This window comes from Sciurus vulgaris (assembly GCF_902686455.1).
Source record: "Sciurus vulgaris genome assembly, chromosome: 6".
In the NCBI taxonomy this organism is placed as follows: domain Eukaryota; kingdom Metazoa; phylum Chordata; class Mammalia; order Rodentia; family Sciuridae; genus Sciurus; species Sciurus vulgaris.
Genome location: NC_136466.1, coordinates 62,679,154 through 62,700,501, shown reverse-complemented (window position 1 = coordinate 62,700,501; position 21,348 = coordinate 62,679,154). Strand labels below are relative to the sequence as shown.

The 21,348-nt window shown below is 43.0% G+C and overlaps 1 protein-coding gene across 5 annotated transcripts in view; it reads left to right on the top strand.

Annotated features, from left to right (window-relative positions):
* AFAP1L1 (actin filament associated protein 1 like 1) overlaps nucleotides 1-21,348 on the top strand; it is a 62,856-nt gene extending 41,508 nt beyond the window's left edge. For 3 of the 5 annotated variants that reach the window (XM_079145464.1, XM_079145462.1, XM_079145466.1), the window contains exons 10-19: nucleotides 1,216-1,309; nucleotides 1,546-1,698; nucleotides 2,957-3,168; nucleotides 4,837-4,982; nucleotides 5,597-5,669; nucleotides 7,377-7,488; nucleotides 15,053-15,217; nucleotides 17,026-17,219; nucleotides 19,491-19,619; nucleotides 20,775-21,348. In XM_079145464.1, coding sequence (XP_079001590.1) covers nucleotides 1,216-1,309; nucleotides 1,546-1,698; nucleotides 2,957-3,168; nucleotides 4,837-4,982; nucleotides 5,597-5,669; nucleotides 7,377-7,488; nucleotides 15,053-15,217; nucleotides 17,026-17,219; nucleotides 19,491-19,619; nucleotides 20,775-20,798 — 1,302 coding nt within the window. In that variant the 3' untranslated portion in view covers nucleotides 20,799-21,348. The remainder of the gene's footprint in view (nucleotides 1-1,215; nucleotides 1,310-1,545; nucleotides 1,699-2,956; nucleotides 3,169-4,836; nucleotides 4,983-5,596; nucleotides 5,670-7,376; nucleotides 7,489-15,052; nucleotides 15,218-17,025; nucleotides 17,220-19,490; nucleotides 19,620-20,774) is intronic. The other 2 variants (XM_079145465.1, XM_079145463.1) reach the window with 1 other exon arrangement.

Here is a 21,348-nt window from a genome sequence, read left to right as displayed (position 1 = left end):
CGAGGCATTGCTTGGTATTTGCTCTCTGCCTTGATGAAAAGCTTGCTGTCTGTACACCACTGCAGAACAAATAGAGCCACAGCCTCTGTTTCACAATTTGTAGAGGCAATTTGAACAGTGCTACCCCATTTCTGGCAGTTGCTATTTTTCCACCCCTATGGAAACAGGAGAGCCCATGACCTCTCCTGTCCTCCCTGCTTCCTAGGACTGGGCTTATCACAAAGCACCCTGACCTGATTTGGGGGACCCTCAGTAGGGACCTCAGCTCTGTAATTCTGCTCCACATGAGTGGGTATCATTTCAACCCTGTCCCAAGCCTGGCTGGCATGGTTTAGCTTCTTGAAGCAAGAGGACAGCACCTCGTGCAGGTGTTAGAAATGATACCACCTGCTGACCTCATAGCCTCACGTGGGCAGCTTCCTGGGGCCTCACAGCTGCCTTCTGAAGGTGAGAAAACCAACCCAGGGAATATGAAAGGATTTTCCCACATTTGCACAGCTAATAAATGAGAACAGGGTCATAATTTCTTCCAAGGTCTGTCTAACTACTCTGCTCTACCTCCCAGACTGCCTTCACCTTGTATAACTAAATCAAAGAATGTATGATTGGTGTGGAGTTGATATGAGTAAAAATAAGGTTGGCTACCAATGAAGTTAACGTGTGTGTGTGTGTCCTTATCATTGTCTCATCAAAGCTAGGATCATATTGGACTCCTGTTGGTCACCAGGTCCTGTCTCAACTAATCTGAGATGTCTGCTAGCTCATCCCTTTTTCTGTCATCCCTACTGTCATGTTGGCTCATCCCCTTCTGGAGTCTCATCTAGAGCAGGAATGATGTGCTCTCCATAGGCTCTTTTGCATTCAGTCTCACCCTTCTTGTCCATCCCCACAATACCACTGGATTACATTAGCATACCACTTACATTCACTCCCAGCTCCTGTCACCTGCCAGATACAGTGCGAATTCTTAGGACACTGCTGTCAATGTGTGATGACTAATCACCTCATCCCTGATAGACTATAAAACAAGGCTCGACATGAGTAAGTCGTGGTTGTCCTCCCCATACCTGGCACAGTGTATCAGGTACATTACAGTGTTTGTTAACTAATTATTGTGTGTGTGTGGGGGGGGGGGGGGGTGGGGGAAGACTGAAGTGATAAAAGAACACTTCTGAGTGTCCCCTCTGATGTGAGGCTGTCTGTGTCCCTCCTCAGAGGCTGTCCCAAGAAAAACAGACCTCAGACTCTGACAGCCTAGGCATGGGTGACAACGCTTCCACCCTCAGCCGCCGGGAGACCTGTGAGCATGGTAGGAGCCTCCGCCAGGTCAGGCTGAAGACTGCTGCCAGAGCTGGGAGGGGCCTTAGCTGTGGGTACACAGTGGCAGAGCCAGTCCTGAAGACCTGGGTTAAATGACTTGGACTGTCATACCTGGAACTGCATGCTAGTCCCTGTGTGCAGGCTGAAAGGGCTACTGGGAAGCCAGGGATGGATGGAACTGGGACACGGGGCTCCTTCTCCCCTGACCCATCTCTGCTGCAACAGGCAAAGGGAAGAAGAGCAGCCTGGCAGAGCTGAAGGGCTCTGTGAGCAGAGCTGCAGGCCGCAAGATCACCCGCATCATCAGCTTCTCCAAGAAAAAAGCGTCGGCTGAGGACCTGCAGACCTCCTCTGCAGAGGAGGAGGTCCCATGCTGTGGTGAGTACGGATGCGGAGAGCAGGGGCCTTCAGGCACCCAGGCTGAAGCCAGGAGACCTTCCCTGCCTCATCTCTCCCAGGGCAGGAGAGAGAATTCCAGCCTTCTGCACAGTTAAACCCCACTTCATCAGTATCCACAACCTGCCATCACCTGGTTCCTGTGAGGCCCTGACACTCACTGAAAGGAAAGGTCAGCTGACCCCCATATTTCTGTACTCCCTGTGATCTTAGCCCACATTGCTGCCCATCTTGGGGCCTCAGTTTCTCAGCTTCCTCCTCTATAATGAGAGGGGAGTAACGTTTCATAGCATATAACACACAAGGTATGTAAAGTTGCAAACCAGTCTCATAAAGAGAGTTAGATTAAAAATATTTAAGTACTTTTCAAAATAAATGCATTCTGTGTGAGGGAAAAGGACTTTAGGAGGGAAAACATTGTTTTCATATAAATGCAGCATTCCATATCCTGAAATCCAATAGAAAATTATCTATTTTGAGGGGCTGGGTGGGAGTAGCTCAAGGCAGAGCCCTTGCCCAGCATGCATGAGATCCTGGGTTTGATCTCTGGAACAACAAAAAGAAAATAAGCTATTTTGGATATGCAGTAATATTCTTCTGCCCCTAAAGAAAAAAAAATAGTATGAGAAAATATGACTATAAAGAAATATTTTGTAAAAAAAGAAAAAAAAAAGGATTTTGTAATCAGTGAGTCCATCTTGTTATGGTAAAATAATAATAAATTTTAATCTATTGGTTAAGAGGGAATTCTAACCCCACCTGTGGACTGTGTAGCAGTCTGGGCCTTGATGTCAATTTTATAATTCTTTCCCTTGGCCAGCTGGTTTTGTTCCCACACTCTGACACTAGGTGTCAGCACCATCCGTTATTTTCCACCTTTGGGTAAATTCTGGATTTGGGGAAGGGAGGAGAGGCAAGAGGGAAAGCTGTCTTTTATACAACATATGGAGCAGTTCCTGCCCTTTTCACCACACTTAGTGTGATCCCAAGGCTATGCAGTGATGTCTGAATGGGATTATCAGTGCCCATTTCACAGATAGGAAACTGAAACTCAGAGAAGAGGATGCCTAGGATGGTAGACCAGGCAAGTGAGCTGATCCGAAAGAACGCAGAGACCTCCTTTCCAGCAAGTGCAAGTGTCCTGGGCAGTGGCCCATGCACCCAATTTGCACCCCGCACCTGGGGTTTGTCCAAGACTGGGTCGTGGGGACGTCAAGCCACCTCTGTCTCCTCCTCCCAGGTTATCTGCACGTGCTGGTGAACCAGGGCTGGAAGGAACGGTGGTGCCGCCTCAAATGCAACACACTGTATTTCCACAAGGACCGTATGGACCTGCGGACCCACGTGAATGCAATCGCCCTCCGCGGCTGTGAGGTGGCCCCAGGCTTTGGGCCCAGACACCCATTTGCCTTCAGGATCCTGCGTAACCGGCAGGAGGTGGCCATCCTGGAGGTAAGAGGAGAGAGTCCGGTGGGCCTTGTGGTGGGACTCTGGGCCAAGGAGTCTTGTTTTTGGCGTGAACTTACCCAAGGACATTGCAGGGCCTGGGAGAGGAAAGTAAGTGCTGCTGTCAGTGACCCAGCAGGCTTGCAAGAAAACACAGGACACTCACTCAAATGCCAGCTCCAGGTGCACAGTAAACCATGTATTTAATACATGTATATCTATACTATATTGTATGTTATGTGTGACATACTAAATTTTGGACATACCTATACTAAAAAATTATTTGTTCATCCGAAATTCAAATTTAACAGAGCACTCCGTTTTTAATTCTAATTCTGACAGCCCTAGAACCAAAGTGTGTTTATTCTCCTTGACCTTAAAATCTCAAATCTGAAAGGCATTTCATCTGGTGTAACCCCAATCTGATTTTAGAGTCTTCTCTGAAAGCTTCCCAGAAGTCCACTTCAGATAAACCACTGCTCTTCAAGGTAGCCTACTCTTCTCATTAAGGAACTCAAATTTCTAGGAAGATTTTCTCTATATTGAGTTAAAATCTTTAAATTCCACAAAAGCAGTAACCATGCCTACTTTTATTTTTCTAGAGCCCTGCATGATGCCTGGCATATACTGTGTGCTCAATAAACATTTATTGTACAAATGAATGAATGAAATGTGAATTCATTTCATTTATTCATTGTGCTTCCTACCACTGGCACTGAGTTTCCTCCCTGAGATCATGCAAAACACATTGACTCTCAGAATCCTATCTGTTTAAAATTTAAAATGTTGACACTGAAAGAAAATTTAAATACCTACCTTCTCATATTATAGGTAAGGAAAATTAAGCCAGAACAGTCTAATGCTTTGTCTAGGGCTCCACAGAGGATCAGTGGCCTCTTGGTCTTGTCCTAGAACTAAAACTCAACCTCTTGATCTTGTTCTCTTTGCCTAGTATCCACTGCATCTCTCAGTTCTTAAATTTAATTTCTGATAGTTTCAGATAGACTCAATTCTTTAACTTATACACAGAACTTTCTAGCACAAAGCATACTTCCTTTATTCAGTTTTATTATCTGCAAGCTAAGTTGACTTTGTAACTTTGCTTTTTTTTTTTTTGGTACTGGGGATTGAACCCAGGGGTGCTTAACCACTGAGCCACATCCCCAGCCCTTTTTTTATTTTTTAGTTAGTGACAGGGTCTCACTGAGTTTCTAAGTGCCTCGCTAAGTTGCTGAGGCTGGCTTTGAACTTGCGATCCTCCCTCCTCAGCCTCCAGAGTGGCTGGAATTACAGGCTTGCACCATGGTGCCCAACTAACAATACTTTTTTAATGAAAATTAAGTATGTGTTTAAGTAATCAGCAACTTATGGGAGGTTTCCCATACAGTACTGTAATATTTGGCAATTACAACACAAGTAAAAATTGAGTTATATGAGCAATTGCTTCCTCTAATAAAAAAGTAAATATTTTTCAAAATTTTCAGGGAACACCTAAATGTTGTTTTTTATATCCAAGTGGTTGTGCATAGACCCTGACTCTTATTCCTCTTTGGTTCCTAAGAACTGGGCACACAATAGGCACTTATAAATATTTGTGCGTTTGGCTGAAGTGAGCAGGAAGCCAGAAGGCCCGACAGTGTGAAAATGAACTCCACTGTCCCTCCTCTCCCCCAGGCAAGCTGTTCAGAGGACATGGGTCGCTGGCTTGGGCTGCTGCTGGTGGAGATGGGCTCCAAAGTCACTCCAGAAGCACTGCACTATGACTACGTGGACGTGGAGACCTTAACCAGCATTGTCAGTGCTGGGCGCAACTCTTTCCTGTAAGGGCCAGTCCCTCAGCACACACCTGTCCATGACCTTTCCTGTCTCAGCTCAATCTCAGAGTCTCTGTGTCTAGCCTTGGGCACTGGAAGGAAAGGGAGGAAGAGCTTGGGAAGACTCTGCTTCCTTGGGAAGCTAGAGTAGGTTCCCTCCTCTTGTAGGATGGGAAAAGGAGCTGGCTGAGGGAAGTAACCCAGGGTCAAGGCAAGCTGTGGATGGAATGAGCAAAAGTGGGAAAGTACTGGGCTCTGCCTTCATGCCACTGGACCTTAAACTGTCACAACCTTGAGTGTGCAGGTGGGCATGTGACTGTTCCATTGAGTTAAGCTTTGGAAGCTCTGGGTTTGAGTCCCAGCTTTGTCACCACTAACCGTGGAAGTGTGGGCTGGTTGCTTGCCATCTTGGATCTCCTGTTTCCTGACTTACAGAAAGGCATTGATGAATCGCCTGCCCTCTGGGCTATTGTGAGGATCATGTGGGTCCCTATTCAGGAAGCACTCACACAACACATGATCTTCTGACCCACATTAAAAGCTGCTGCCAGAACCAAATGACAGGAAAGCACTATAAACCACAAACTGTTGTCATCATTGTCATACCTTTGATTTTCTAGATATGCAAGATCCTGCCAGGATCAGTGGCCTGAGCCTCGAGTCTATGATGATGTTCCTTATGAAAAAATGCAGGTATGGTCCTTTGGGGTTGGCTGCCTGGGAACATATAAAGGTCATTTCTTCCATTTCTTTCTTCCACTCAGTGGCCCTTTTATCCTTTGCTTCAGAGAAATGATTTTCATTTAACTGGCAGTTCAAAGAGGATTGCCATCTTCTCACAGATGATGGCTCAGAGGCGGCCAGGTGGTGCAATGCAAAGAGTCCTGGGTCAGGAGGGAAAAGGAGTTCTGTAGACTGCTAAACGCTCCAGAAATGTAAGGCACTGTGTCCAGTTTGAGCAATGGGCTGCACTCTTCTCCCCTGCTTACCACTCTGAACTGAGTTGATCATTCCATATGGTCAGGGGTGGATGCTGGCCACCCACAAGGCCTTCACCTGGTGGCCTCTGTAGTCTAGACTTCAGTTCTCAGGGTTGTCCCCTTGTTTTGCTCACAAAACCAAGGAGGAGTCAGCTCATTAACTGAACACGAGTTCTCAGTACCTGTCATGTGTCCCAGAATGCTGGTGGCAGCATGCCCTGTGCCTTCTCCTGTGGAAGAGCCAGAAGATGACCACATTTGGGGTGGGCAGAGGGAGCAAGATGAGAGAGAGGGGATTGACAGCCAAGGATACCATGTCTGCAGGCCAGGTTCTGCCATGGACAGCAATGGATGGTACTCTGAGCTCTCACCTCCAGGACTCCCTTTTCTAGAAACTTCTCCAGTCATCTTTCTGTTCATGGTCTTTCTTCAGACTCAGGTGAACCACTGGATGAAGCTTGAGGTTTTTCTCAGTTGCACAGCAGCTAGTAGTGAGGTGGTTTACTACTTCTGACATGAATGCTGGGGTCAGAATCAGGGCTGAGGCTGAGTACCTTGGGTTTGCTTCTCTGACCCTCACCTCCAACCCTATGAGGGCATGAAAAGCCTACCTTCTAGGACTATTTCAAGAATTAAGTGAGCTTTTGGTTTTTTTTCTTTGTTTGATTTTTGGGTTTTTGTTGTTGTTATTGTTTTGTTGTTGTTGTTGTTGTTGTTGTTTTTGTTTTTGTTTTTCTTTTTGGTGCTAGGGATTGAACCCAGGGTCTTGTGCATGTGAGGCAAGCATTCTACCAACTGAGCTATATTTCCAGCCCAAGATATTTTATGTAACAAAATTTATCACAGTACCCACACATTAAAAAGTTTTGAAAAGAGGAGTAAATAGTACAGTTGTTATCAATATGATTATTACATAACAGTATTATCATAATCCACTAGGGTTTCCTGAGTTTTGACTGTATTTTGAGCATTTGTAATACCCTTAATATACAGATGGACAGCCAGTCTAATAAGTTATGTCACTTCTACTTTTGGCTGATTTCATTCATTATATATATTTTTTTAGGGAAGACTCTGCATTAGCAATTCAGAAAATTAGAAGGAATCTTCCAAATAATGAGGACAAAATTACCTATGATAAGTCATTCATAGCTACCCACATTCTCTTCAGACTTCCTAGTTCTCCTCTCACAGGTATTCCAGTTTAGAATTGCCTTCTGCTGCCTCTGCTGGGTAGGAGATTCAAATGAAATACCACCAGGGAAAGTGGTTTATAAACTGTTGAGTACTGCACAGATCTCAAAATGTAAGGCTAAGATCTCAGAGGTCCTGCTAGTGTGCACACACCCAGCAAGGACAGAACCCACCCTGCAGTGGTGTCTAAGCCTCCTGCACTTAACCATTTCCATCTCCCATTTAGGATGAGGAGCCTGAGCGCCCCACTGGAGCCCAGGTGAAACGCCATGCCTCCTCCTGCAGTGAGAAGTCCCATCGAGTGGATCCACAGGTCAAGGTCAAGCGCCATGCCTCCAGTGAGTTCTGTGTGGGCCTTCCCTGCTAAGCAGGGGGAGGGAAGGGAAGCAGCCTACTCACGGGTCTTAAAATCAGATTCTTCCAGGGTCAGGCAGGTCAATAAATGAGTAAAGTCGGTCATAGGAAAATGCCCTAGAAAAAGTAACAGGGGCTAAGGGTGTAGCTTAGTGGTAGGGCACTTGCCTAGCATGCACAAGGACCTGGGTTCATCCCCAGCACTGCAGCAACACATGCACCATGAAAAGGGGAAGCTATCAGGTAGCCTCAGAGGGAAAATGACTGGGAGTAGCACTCTGGGAAACTGGAGCATGCAGGGTCCAACTCTAGAGGTAACCACTAGCTCGCTTCAGTTGGCCCCACACAGAAGTGCCAGCCCCTATTGCCAGATTTACTGATTGTTCAAAAATCCAGAAATCTAGGCTTTATGTGAAATTTTAGTAATGCTAACAATTTTTAAAAATTTTAACACTGAATGTTTTGTATATGTATATGCATATATATATACACACACACACACACATAGAGGGACAATGAGAGAGGTCATCTTCAAGCTGTATCTGTTTCAGAGCTAATAAATTTATGATTTCTGATGTGTGATACTAAGTGGAGAACTAAATCCCTCCACACAACCTGAAGGGGGCTGCCATGACAGCCACAACTACTCTGTCCAGGCCGAGTTCCACCTAGCTTGCTGTGGGTGTCGGTGAATTGCTTGATTGCCGCACTGCACAATGGTAACTAAGTACATCAGATGACTCTTTTTAGTTCTGTCTGATTTCCAATGCTAACCTCTGCTCCTGTGTGAACTATTGCTATGAGAAGCCCGGCTTCCTGTAGGACAGCCTATTCCAAGAGTTTTTTTCTTCCTTCCTTTACTTTTCTTTCTTTGTACCTGAACAAAGTCAGGTTCTATTTTTTGCTTTTTGAAGACTTATTTAAAAAAAAATACTTTTCTATACTATAACTCCATTAGTGTAGGTCCTCCCTCCTGGGAGTTGGGTGATCTGTCTTCTTTGGAAGACAGATCGGAAAAGTCCTTTCCCATCTCTGGGTCTGAATTTCCTCTCTGAGCTGGGGATGTAGCTCAGTGCTACAGTGACTTATAAATAATAGAAGTTTATTTCTCACAGTTTGGAGGTTGGGAATTCCAAAGTGCCAGCAGATTTGTCGTTTGTGAGGGTTCATTTCCTGCTTCATAGGTAGCCATTTTTTCACTTGCTGGGGTCTCTTTTGTAAATGCACTAATCCCATTTATAAGGTTCCAGTCTCATGACCTAGTCACACACAAAAAAGACCCACCTCCAAATATGAATTTTGAAGGCTCATATTTAGTCTGTAGTCAAAGAAACTTGCCCAACATGGTATATTAATTACCTATTGCAACATAACAAAATACACAAAATTTAATGGTTCGAAACAGTGAGCACGTGTTATGCCACAGTTTCTGCTGTTTGGGAATCCTGAGCTTATTAGTTATGCAGTCTTGGCTGAGGACCTCTCATGAGGTTGCAGTCAAGATATCGGCCCATCACCTGAAGTCATCTGAAGGCTTGCCGGGCTGGAAGATCTGCCTCTAACGTGGCTTACTCACATACCAGGCAAGTTTGTGCTGGTGTTAGAAGGAGGCCTCAGTTCTTTGCCATGGGGACCACTCCATAGGATTGGAAATCCTCATGATGTGACAATTGGCTTCCCCCTAAGCAAGCAACCTAAGAGGGAGCAGCAAGCAGATAATGCATGTCTTTTATCACCTACCTTTTGAAGTCATAGTCTGTCATTTCTGCAATATCCTAATATTACACAGCTCAGCCCTGCTTAGTATGGGAGGGAACCACAAAAGGGCATGAATATCAGAAAGTAAGAATTATGGCGGCCAAGATGATTAATGAGAAAAATAGTAGCATGAGAAACTGTGGACCCACTCCCCCAAAAACTCAACTATAACTGATGAAAATTATTAAAACAATCATTTAAAGTCTCTGAAAATTGTTATAAGGGCATATAACAAATGAATAAATACCTATTTTAGAAAATTTGCTAAATCTCAGTAAGAGATTGAGTGGCATTTAAGCCACAACCCATACCTTAACTCTCTTCCACCCCTACCACCTGCTCAGTATGAAAAAATGTCTGCTCCAGGCAGGTGTGGATGAGAAAGCTGGGCTCCCTGTTCCCCCAGCTCCCAGTAAAGAGCTACAGTATCTCCCCAGGAAGGGCAGGCTGCCAGCATTTCTCATTGTGCTCAGTTCCATGTTGCAGAGGCTAAATTCCAAGTGAGTGCAGCAGAAAGATAGGGAGTTCCCTTCCTCCACCCAGCTCTTTGGGGGCGCAGGCTTTACCCAAGGTGGGCCAGGTCACAAATACTAGAACCTGAATGCCCTCCTTCCAGCTCACCCAGACAGAGGTTCCAGGCTGGGGGAGGCAAGCAGAGAAGACCAGAGGTCACTGCCCCCATCCTGCACCCTACTCATAAGGAAGGAATATCACTTGAAGACAAGCAGGCTGTCTTAGTGCTCCTAAAGCAGAATACCTGAAACTGGTAATTTATAATGAAAAGAGATTTATTGGCTCAACCTTCTAGAGACTGGAAAGTTCAAGATGAAGTTACCAGCATCTGGAAGGAGCCTTCTTGCTGCATCATCACATGGCAGAAGGTGGAAAGACAAAGAAACAAAACTTGCCCAACTCTTTTTTTTTTTTTTTCAGTACTGGGGATTGAATCCTGGAGTGCCTAACCACTGAGCCAGGTCCCCAGCCCTATTTTTTTTTTTTTTTTCCTTTTTTTTTTTCTTGTATTTTATTTAAAGACAGGGTCTTGCTGAGTTGCTTAGGGCCTTGCTAAGCTGCTGAGGCTGGCTTTGAACTGGCAATCCTCTTGCCTCAGCCTCTTGAGCCACTGGGATTACAGCTGTGCCCCACTGGGCCAACAAACTTGGCTTTTTATAGCAGCATTAATCCTACCCATGAGGGTGGAACCCTCATGAGCTAATCATTTTTCAAAGGTCCCACTTTGGGAAGACAGTGCCACTTTTTAATACTATTACAATGGCAATTAGGTTTCAACATGAGTTTTGGAGAGGAAAAACATTCAAATGACACAGGCCAATGTTTCCACCTCCAGATCTAGAACAGTGTCTCAGGGATTTGGGCCAGGATAAAAGATGGGCCATAAGAACAGAGAACTCCAAAGTTCTCTTACAAAAGAACTGACTTTGGTTGGAACACAGAATAATGAAGTTCAAGTCAAAAGGTGCTCTCAAACACAATGGAGATTGGTGGTAAACAAGCTAAGAAGAAGCTAGGATCTGCATGGGAGCAATAAATTAAACCATAAAATAAACCATAGGCCAGCTAGTTGATCAGAGAGAACCACAGAGACAGCTAAGAACAGCATTAGGAGCAACCTCAAAGACTGGCCCCAAAAAGTATCCTATAAAAGGACTGGATTTAACTGGATTGAACCATGGATCAATTTATGCTCCAGAGCATTTTCAAAAACAATAATCAGTTAACAATTAGTAGAACCTAATGGTTGGTGTTAGGTTACCAACAGAAGCAGACAGCTTAAGGGACATATTAGGGAGAAAGAGAGAGCCCTGCTAAAATCATTATCATCCAGGGTGACTATACCCATGCCCAGGGCTATGTCCCCTGAGGAGCAATATCAGAGGTTTCACGTTGCTAAAAGTCCAGCCAAGTTACTAAAACATTAAGCAAATAGCAATCTTTGAGAGGAAGGCAGAATCAATATCTAAAGATGCTGTAATATACTAAAGTGACCAGTTTTCAACAAAAAATTATGAGAAATGTAAAGAATCATGAAAGCATGACCCATTCGAAGGGAGCAAAGCAAGCAACAAAAAGTGCCTGTGAAAGGGTGCAGGTGTAGAATTAACAAAAATTTCAAAAGAGCCATTATAAATATATTCAAAGAACTGAAGGAAGCCATAAAGAAATAAAGGTAAGCTGAGCCTGGTGGCACTTGCCTGTAATTCCAGTGATTCGGGAGGCTAAGGCAGGAGGATTGCAAGTTTTGAGGCTAGCCTTGGCAACTTAGCAAGATCCTATCTTAAATTTTAAAAGACTGGGGATATCACTTAGTGGTAGACTGCCTCTGGGTTCAATCCCTGATACCAAAAAAGAGAGGGAGGGAGGGAGGGAGGGAGAAAAGGAGGGCGGGCTGACAATGTGTTATCAAATTGAAACCATTGATAATAAAATAGAAATTATAAAAAGAAGAACCAAATGGAAATTAGGGAACTGAGAAATACAGTAACTGAAATGAAAAACTCACTAGAGGGGCAAAACAGTAGATTTGAACTGGCAGAATTAAGAATCAGTGAATTTGAAGATAGATCAATAAAGGTTGTACAAGCTTAAGAGTAGAGAGTAAAAAGAAGGAAGAAAAGTGAACAGTCTCAGAGAAATGTGGGACACCTTTAAGTGCACTAATACACGTATAAAGGTAGTTCTCACCACCGTCTAGAGTGGACAAGGTATAGGGTTTCTGCAGGAGGGATGGGCCAGCTATAAATTAATCACTAATGAAATTTATTTAATAGGAAAAAACCACAGGAAACAATTATCTTTTGAATCAGGGGGCATGACAGATTGAGCCATACTAAAGGATGCGACTCTAACAAAGATGGAAGAGCCCACCTTTCCTTTATTTATAGCTGTACAGGTAAAAGGGGAGTCAGGAGGAGCTTATTCCATGACAAGTTAAATAAGCCATTTTGCTGTAGCAGGCCATCTGGCACATCTAGGACTTGCAAATTTCAGCAGTAAGCCACTGCACAGAAACCACATGCTTCAGGCCATCTGAAACAATCTCTTGTGACTGTGAGAGCCAGATTTCCGTGCCTGATGGCTCGACCGAGCCTGGTTTTATTTGCTAGTCCTGGATGGCGCCCCACAGGTAGTACCAGAAGGAGAGAAAAGAGGAAAAGAAAAAAAGAATTCAAATAAAAAATGCCAAAAAACTTGCCAAACTTATTGAAAAACATTAATCTGCACATCCAAGAAGCTCAGCAAGGTCTAAGTAAGATAAAGGTAAGGGGATTCTCAAAGAACTCATCATTAAAATGCAGACGCTAAAGATGAAAAATATCTTGAAGACAGAAGAGAAAACCATCTCCCCACACACAAAAATGCACTCATGAAGGTGGGGGGAACCCAAAACATAAGATTAACAGCAAACTTCTCAAAACTTCTCATTAGTAACAGTGAAGGCCAGAAGGTAGTGGGATGACATACCCAAAACACTTTGGGGTCAACTCAAATCCTATATCCAGCAAAGATAGCTTTCAAAAAATTGAGATAAAATAAGTACATTCTCAGGTAAGTAAAAACAGAGAGTTTGTTGCCAGTAGATCTACCTTATAAGAAATGCAAAAGGAAATTCTTCAGTTTGAAAGACAGACAGTAGTTTGTAACCCCAGACAACAATGTGAATTCACACAAAAAAAAGCTCTGGTAAAGGTAACTAAGTAGTTACAAAAAACAAATGCATATTCCACCTCATTTATTCTCTTACTCAGTTGGAAAAGTAATTGTATAAAACCATGTTTGTTTGCATTTTGTAGGCCTATAGTATATATAGAAATGTAAAAAAAAATTAAAAAAAAAAAAAAAGAAATGTAAAAAATTGACAATATGACAAAACGGAGGTGAGTGGGGCTAAGACAGTGATGCCAAATGGTAAATAAGAAGGTTAACAGAGGGGCTGGGGGGGTAGCTCAGTGGTAGAATGCTTGCGTAACACGTTGGATCCTCGGCACCACATAAAAATAAATAAATAAAATATATTTTGTCCATCTACAACTAAAAAATATTTTTTTAAAAAAGAAGGGTAACAGAATAAACTCTACAAATACATTCTTGCTTTCCTTTCATCTCTCAGCTTCTTTAGTAGACTTAAAATTATATAAAATAATAATTGTAACTCTTCATTGCTGGGTTTTCAACATATATACATGGAACACTATAACAGTAATAGCACAAAAAACATCTTTATGTGATGCAATAAAATGATAAAATGTTGATGACCCTTTGTTGGTATACCCCCCTCCTTATTTATTTATTCATTTCATAAGACTACAAAATTCAGGCCAGGCACAATGACACATGCCTGTAATCCCAGCAACTCAGGAAGGCGATGCAGGAGAATTGCTAGTCCAAGGCCAGCCTCAGCAACTTAGTGAGACCCAACCCTGTCTCAAAAAGTAAAAAGAGCTGGGAATATAGCTCAGTGGTAAAAGACCCTGGGGTTCAATCCCCAGTACCAGAAAAACTACAAAATTCAAGTCTGGGAGTGAATTCCCCCAGCATGCCTCTGCATATCTGGGAAGGGTAGAGAAGGTATGAGTTTCCCACCTCCATGCTGTATTTATGATCCAGCCTTGATCATAAATTATGTATGGTAGTTGTGGCAAGACCTGATTTTTACATGGGTCACTAGGTGTCTACTGTAATCCTAGAAAAGCTAGACAGACAAGACCCCCCCACACAATTATCAACAAATCATTCCACACCCCACCAGCTTCCAATAGGCTGCAACTTTCCCTGAGAGGCTAGACTGCAGCCTTGGCCCAGTTCAAGCATCAACATACGGCATGAACCCTGGAGTCAGACAGACACGGGTTTAACTTAGCTCTGTCACCATTAGCTGTGAAACCTAATCTCTGTGTCTCAGTTTCTTCAACAATAAAAGAGCTAAAAAAAACAGAGTAATAAATAGAGCTAATAATAAAAGTATATTTTATGAGGATTAAATGTAAATGCAAGTAATTAGCTTAGCATTTAAGTGTCTAGCATATAGTAAATGCTTATTTAATTATTGCCATGATTATTGATTGTTATTGTTCACCATCATGTTGAACCTACAGTAGAATGCTGGGTACCCTCCCTTTCCCCATCCTTCCCCTAGGAATACAATGGGCAATGCCTGCATTTAGCCAGAGTCTGGATTCTCTATGAATTTTAGTAATATATAGCTATCTCGCTAACTTATATATATTGGAGAGTTGGCTCATATAAAGCATGCCCTTTTAAAAACCAAAGTGTGTTATACCTTACAAAATTGGTTCTGTTATATATTACTATCATTATTACCTAACAATTACTAAGCACTCTCCATTTGCCAGATAATGTGCTAAATACTTTTCCTTAAATACTTTGTTTAAATCTTTCCATACCCCATGAGGTAAATGTTATCAGTATGCTTATTTACACATAAGGAAATTGAGACCTCAGGGGAAAGGCACAAAAGCACCACCATTCATTTCTGCCTGAAGACACACAACCACTAAGGGCAAGAGAGAATGCAAATGCAAACCCTGGTCTGTGAGTTGCAAAGCCCTTGCTTCTAGTCCCTGTGCTGTGCTGCCTCCCCTCTGTTCCTTATTTCCTTAGGAGGTTCATACTAAATATACATAAAGGAATAGATCTAAATATTCTCATTTGATAGATGGAGAAGTTGAGGCTAAGAGAGAAGTTAACACCATCCACCTACCTCAAAAGAGTTCAAAACTGAGGAACTTTTTCTTCCCCAAATCACTTCAGGTGCCAATCAATACAAGTATGGCAAGAACCGAGCTGAAGAAGATGCCCGGAGATACCTAGTAGAAAAAGAGAAGCTGGAGAAAGAGAAAGAGACAATCCGGACAGAGCTGATGGCACTCCGGCAGGAGAAGAGGGAGCTGCGGGAAGCCATTCGGAACAGCCCAGGTACCTGTGTGGTTGTGATCCTGAGCCTCCACGGGTGGCTCATCCTTGGCACCTTCCCTGGGCACAACAAGGGGAAGTTTCTTGCACAGGTTGTTTAGTTGCCTACCCAGGAGGGGTGTGCTTCTTCTCCCCTGCCTCCTCATCTTCATCATTACCATCATAATTCCTCCTAATTAAAGGAAGCACCTTCAGTTTAATAACCACTTTGAGAGAAGAAAATGGAAAAGCATCAGAATAACATGTACACTTAATGTAGAAGGATGCAGCCTGACTTTAGAAGCATGAAAAACAGAAGTGACCTTAGCACTTAGGAAATAAGAGATCATTTTGAATCTCACATTCATTCATAGGTACGTATGAGACATTGGTTCACGTGCTGGGAGTGATGAACGGTGATACATTCCCAGGCTCCTCTTTTGAAATTCTTGCCTACTCTGGTCTCCTCCACACCCTAGTCTGCTGTGTTTCCTTTAAATTCTTCCTCTGGCTTCAGTTCACCATACTTTCAGCCTGAGGTTTCTCCACATGCTAGAAGGAACAGAAGTCCTATCCTTATAGAACATGTTCAAGATCATATAGCCCCATGAAAATCTGATAAAACCTATAGAAAAAAAAACACCACAATTCAAAATGTTGCAAACAATTTCAGGAGCCCCTGGTGCTTATCCACAGATTGTCCGTGAGCCTGGTTTGAAGTATAGACACAGTCTGTGTAGCCAAGAACCAGAATCAATGGGAGAGGCACAAGAATGCAGTCGGTTTCAACAGAAAGGAATATTTTCTGAAAGTCAGAACCAGAATTTGAAATAGGATGACTATTCTCCTTATTCTGTTCAACTGCTTTTTTCAATAGCACTATCACTTTGTAATACACCAGATTATTTATTATTTGTATTTATTGTGTCACACACACATACAGAGATAAGATCCATAAAGCAAAGATCTTTTGCCTGTTCACTGATAAATCCCAAGGGTCTACAACAGTTTCTTGTACACAGTAAGAACTCAATAAATGTTTACTGAAGAAAGGAATGAACTAATTATTTAACATCACTGTAAACCTTTCCAGTGCACCTCCTTCAGGGCAAAGAATGGAACTAATTTTTAAACCTGGTAAGAACCAACACAATACTTGGCACAAAACTAATACAGGTTTTTTGGATGAAACTGAGTAAGCGCAAAACCCTACTGGAAACCTTGGTCTGTGTAAAGCTGTGTTACAATTCTTGTTTGCAAATAACGGAAACCAAAGTTAGACTGGCACAGAAATGAAAAGAAGAAAAATATAAATTTAAAATTGAGAGATCAGGTGCAGTGAGGTCTAGGGGCTTAACTGATGTCCCCAAGAAGCTTATCTAACTTGTATTTGTGCCTTCCTCTACTTTAGTTTCATTCTCTCCCCCTTGTGGTGGCACAGTGGCTGCACAGCAGCAATCCCTGCAGAGCTTCTCTTCCCTGTAAGCACCATCAAAACCTCAGAATTCACTCTGGTTGAACCAACTCTGACTCCTAAACCAATTGCTCTGACCAGAAGATGAGAGGTGATTATGGGCCAACCTAAGTTATATGCCAAATCCTTGAACTAGAAGTAGAGTAGGCCCTACTTGAACTACAGAAAATGACACGGGGAAATTGGTTTTCCAGTGGAAAATCAGGGTGTTGATTCCAGAAGATGGGTACTAGGCAGGTAAAGATCACACACTCAGCATAGAAGCCCAGGCCAAAAGTCCTCTGAGAGGGAAAGACTAGGGCCAGAGGCCCTGACAGACTCCCTGAGCTTTGGGTCAGGCGTGTCTGTGTCTCATCAGTGTCTTTGGACTCAGGAGCAAAGTTAAAGGCTCTGGAGGAAGCTGTGGCCACCCTGGAAGCTCAGTGTCGGGCAAAGGAGGAACGCAGGATCGACCTAGAGCTGAGGCTGGTGGCTGTGAAGGAGCGCTTGCAGCAGTCCCTGGCAGGGGGTCCAGCCCTGGGGCTCTCCATGAGCAGCAAGAACAAGAGTGGGGTGAGTCTCCTGCCATCTATGTGGGGGTAGGCGGCTGCGCCTCAATCCCTTCACATGCTGCAGATCTCTCCATTATGATTGTTTTTGGAGATAGGAATCATGCTCATCTCCAGATGAGAAAACAGAGGCCCAGACAGATGAGGCACATGCCACTGTAGCACAACTAAGAAGGGAACTCTTATAGCAAGTTCTCCTGGTTCTCTGGCTTGTTCCCTCCACAGCAGCCCCACAGTTGGACTGTTGTCCTGAGGCTGATCTTAGAAAAGGCCTTGGCGTTATTGATGATAATAATAGCTACCATATATTGACTCACAAATCTGCTGATCTGCTGCCATCAATAATATATTTTCTTAACCTGAATAACTCTAATCTTCTCAGCAGTCCTATAAGTAGCATTACATGTATTAATCCCATTTGACAGACTGAAGGACACAGGTCTTGAATAACTTGCTCAAGGGTTACTCACAGGGTTCCAAATCCAGGAAGTGTGATGACAGAACTCTGCTTTATCACTGTGGCACATGCTTTCTCCTGGGGTCTCCAGTGTAAGGTTCTGTCAGGGCTCGACATCCATCATCTCTAACACTCCTAGTAGTTCGGCAGGGGCAATACTGTCATCTTCAGCAGGACTTTCCTCCACTCTCTCAAGGTTTTCACTTCACTAGTACAGACATTGGAGCCAGTAATTCCTTTTATAGGAGACTACTGTGTACATTCTAGGATGTTTAGTTGCATTCCTAACCTGCACCATTGGCTGCCATTAGCACCTGACCCCAAGTGTCTCCAGAAAAATGCCAAGTGTCCCCTGGGAGGGCAAAATCACCCCTAGTTAGGAACCACTGGTCTAAATTACCAACAGTCCCATCTATTATTTTTTCTCATAGCACTTAACCTCAATTTGTGTGTGTGCGTGCGTGTGTGTGTGTGTGTGTGTGTATTTATGTCTTTATTTGTATAATGTCTGCCTCCCCCTAACTAATTTGTATTATTAATTAGGGGCTGAGGTGTATAGCTTAGTGGAATAATGTTTGGCCCTAAATTTGATCCCCAGTAAAAAAAAAAATGGACTATGCTTGGTTTATCATTACATCCCTAGCCCTTTACAATGTATGAATAATTGTAGGAGTGTAATGTTTGTTGAATAATAAATGCCTTGCCAGCTTTCAGAATGCAATATTGAGACTCAAAGAGATGAAATAACTTGTCTGATAAGTATGAGTTGTCACTGGAAGCTGTATTATTGTTGTTGTTCCAGGTCACAATGTCAGGTAGACCACACCCATGAATCTGAAGCTAAAGCTGTCTTACACCCCTACACTGCCTCTCCCTGAGGCGTTTCCAGCCTCATTTTATTGATGAAAAACATAAGGGTCAGAGTCACAGAGGGCTGGTGGAGGAGCTAGACCTGATTCATTCATCATAGCTGCTTCCTCCCACTGGCATTCCCTGATGTGCCTGGTCCAGAATGCTTTTCCCTCCACTTTTGATCCTATTGATACCCTTTGAAGATACATAGAAGTCTTCTCTAAATTCTTTATAGGCTCGACTGTTAAGATGTCACACTTTAGTAACTACATCCAGTACAGTATTAAGTAATTATCTGGAAAATATAAGGGGTAATAGTAGTATAGAAAATAAAAAGGAATACCAGAGAGGCTAAGAGTAAGACTGTAGAGCTCAGTGGTAGAGCACAATACTTAGCATGCATGCAGCTCTGGGTTCAATCTTCGACACCCCTCCCACCCGCCCCAAAAAAGGTGGGGCTGTGGAGTTTTAATCCCAGTTATTGATACTGCACAGTAACTTGACCTTCCCAGTTTTCTCACCCGTAAAATGGGATAACTAATCATAGTATCTACTTCAGAGACTTGTTGAAAAGTTGCATGAGCTAATCCATGCAATGCCTGGTGCAGAGGGTCCAGTAATTTTGGCTATCGCTGTCTTTATCCCAAGGTCCTCTTAGTATCTTCCTCCTCTCACTTTGTTCAGTGCCGGCATGTTTACTAGTGGCTTCTATTTTAAAGTGCCCCTATTCTTCTTTGAAATATTTTTTTTTAGTTGAGGATGGACACGATACCTTTATTTTGTTTATTTTTATGTGATGCTGAGGATCAAACCCAGTGCTTCACACGTGAGGTGAGCTCTCTACCACAGAGCCACACGGAGCCAGCCCAAAGTGCCCTTATTCTTTTAAAGGCAGGTGGGCTACAAGTAGCCAGCACTGGATCTCAAATATTTAACCTTTTTTTTTTCTTTATTTGTCATGAACAGGAAGCTGCAAATAAACCCCAGAACCATGTTCCAGAGCAATCTCTTCCTGTCAACTGTGTTTCTGAGCTGAGGAAGAGGAGCCCATCCATTGTAACCTCCAACCAAGGAAGGGTGCTACAGAAAGCCAAGGTACACCAGAAGTTCAGCTAAGCAAAATCAGAGATCTGGTATTCCCCTTTATATGGAACCTCACCCCAGACCAAAATATTAACTAGAGAGAAAGGCAGAAAATTACTAGTACAGCCATGCAGTATAATGCATGTTCTCCCCTCAAAGGAGATAATTCTCTAATCTTGTTCAGAACCTTTTCACTGTTTGATAACATATAGTTCTAACAAGCTCAGTCATCTGGCTTCTGAGCCTAAAGACAGAAAAGGTCTCATTTCATAAGTGAGGAAACAAGATGGGATGGGGTGGGGATGGCGCTCTTTTGAGGGAATGAATGGAGTATGAGGGAGTAAACTGTGTGGGGATTTGAGGGAAGGATGATTCAGGAAAGCAAAGGGCAACTGCCAAGTCCTTCATGTGGGAAAAAAGCTTGACATATAGGAGAAACATTGAGCAGATCCAAGTGATTCCAAGGAAGAGAACTGAGGGTGAACATTAGGAGAGGAGATGGCAGAAGAATCAGCTGGGACCTATATTGCTGAGACCAGAAGCCAGAAAACTGGCCTGTAAAAGGTCAGACAATAAGTATTTCAGCCTCTGTGGACCTTATGGTCTGTTTCACAACCACTCAGCTCTGTCACTGTAGCACAAAGGTAGTCACAGACAATATTTAAACAAATGAAGAGCATGACTATGTCTCAATAAAATTTTATTTACAGGCACTGAAATTTGAATTTCATAGAATTTTTACCTATCATGAAACTGTTCTCTTTTTAATTTTTTTTTTCCAAACACCTATTGAGAAGTGTGAAAGCACTCTTAGCTGGTGGGTTATACAAAAGCAGATGACAAGCCAGATTTGGTCAACAGGCTACAGTTAGCCAGTCCTTTATGTTAAGACTTGGATTTTATTTGACATAATGGAAAGCCACTGGACAGATATGAACAAGATTTTTTACAAATTACATTTTTAAAAGCCCATTCTGGCTACTATGTTGAGAATGGATAAGGGAACGAGAGAGACCAACATGGACAAGTGACTTACTCAGGATCACAGAGAGATTGAGTAGGACCAGGATAGTGAAGATCTTTGTATAATTAGGTTCAGTGAAACATTTTTTATTCTACATACTAGAACTTGCACAAACCGATTTATCTTTTCTTTCCGTACTTCAGGAATGGGAAATGAAGAAGACCTAGAAAGAGGATGAGGATTTCATTCCAAAAGAAATACCAGCCTGTCCATCTGAGGTGTAAATGCTTTCTTCACAAAAAGAAACCAGGAGAAAACTGAAAGTAGCCCCCATTTCCAAAAGACCAGCCCTTATTGTCTGCATGATTTGGGGGCATCTGGGGAGGGAAGTAGTAGAAGGCATACGGAAACAGAGGGGGCTCCCTTATGACTTTACAAAGGATGGAAATGGTGGTAGAGGGAAGACAGAAGTCTGCACAGTTGTAAAGGTTTTTATTTAGCTACCTTAATCTTCCCTGCTGAAGAAGAAATGAAAGCACATGTGAACGAATCATTCCATCTCATCTCAGCATCCCATTCCCAGTCCTTCAAGCAAACGAAGGCAGTGCTAAACATCAGAGGTACAGTGTAAAGAAAAGAGACTTGATCATCTGATCACACCTGTACCAACTATATTCTTCTTGGGCATTACTGACCACCTCTGGACAAGGAAAATGGGATGAAAATCAATTACATTATCTCTGCCTGCACAAAAATGAACAAAAGCTATCAAAAGCA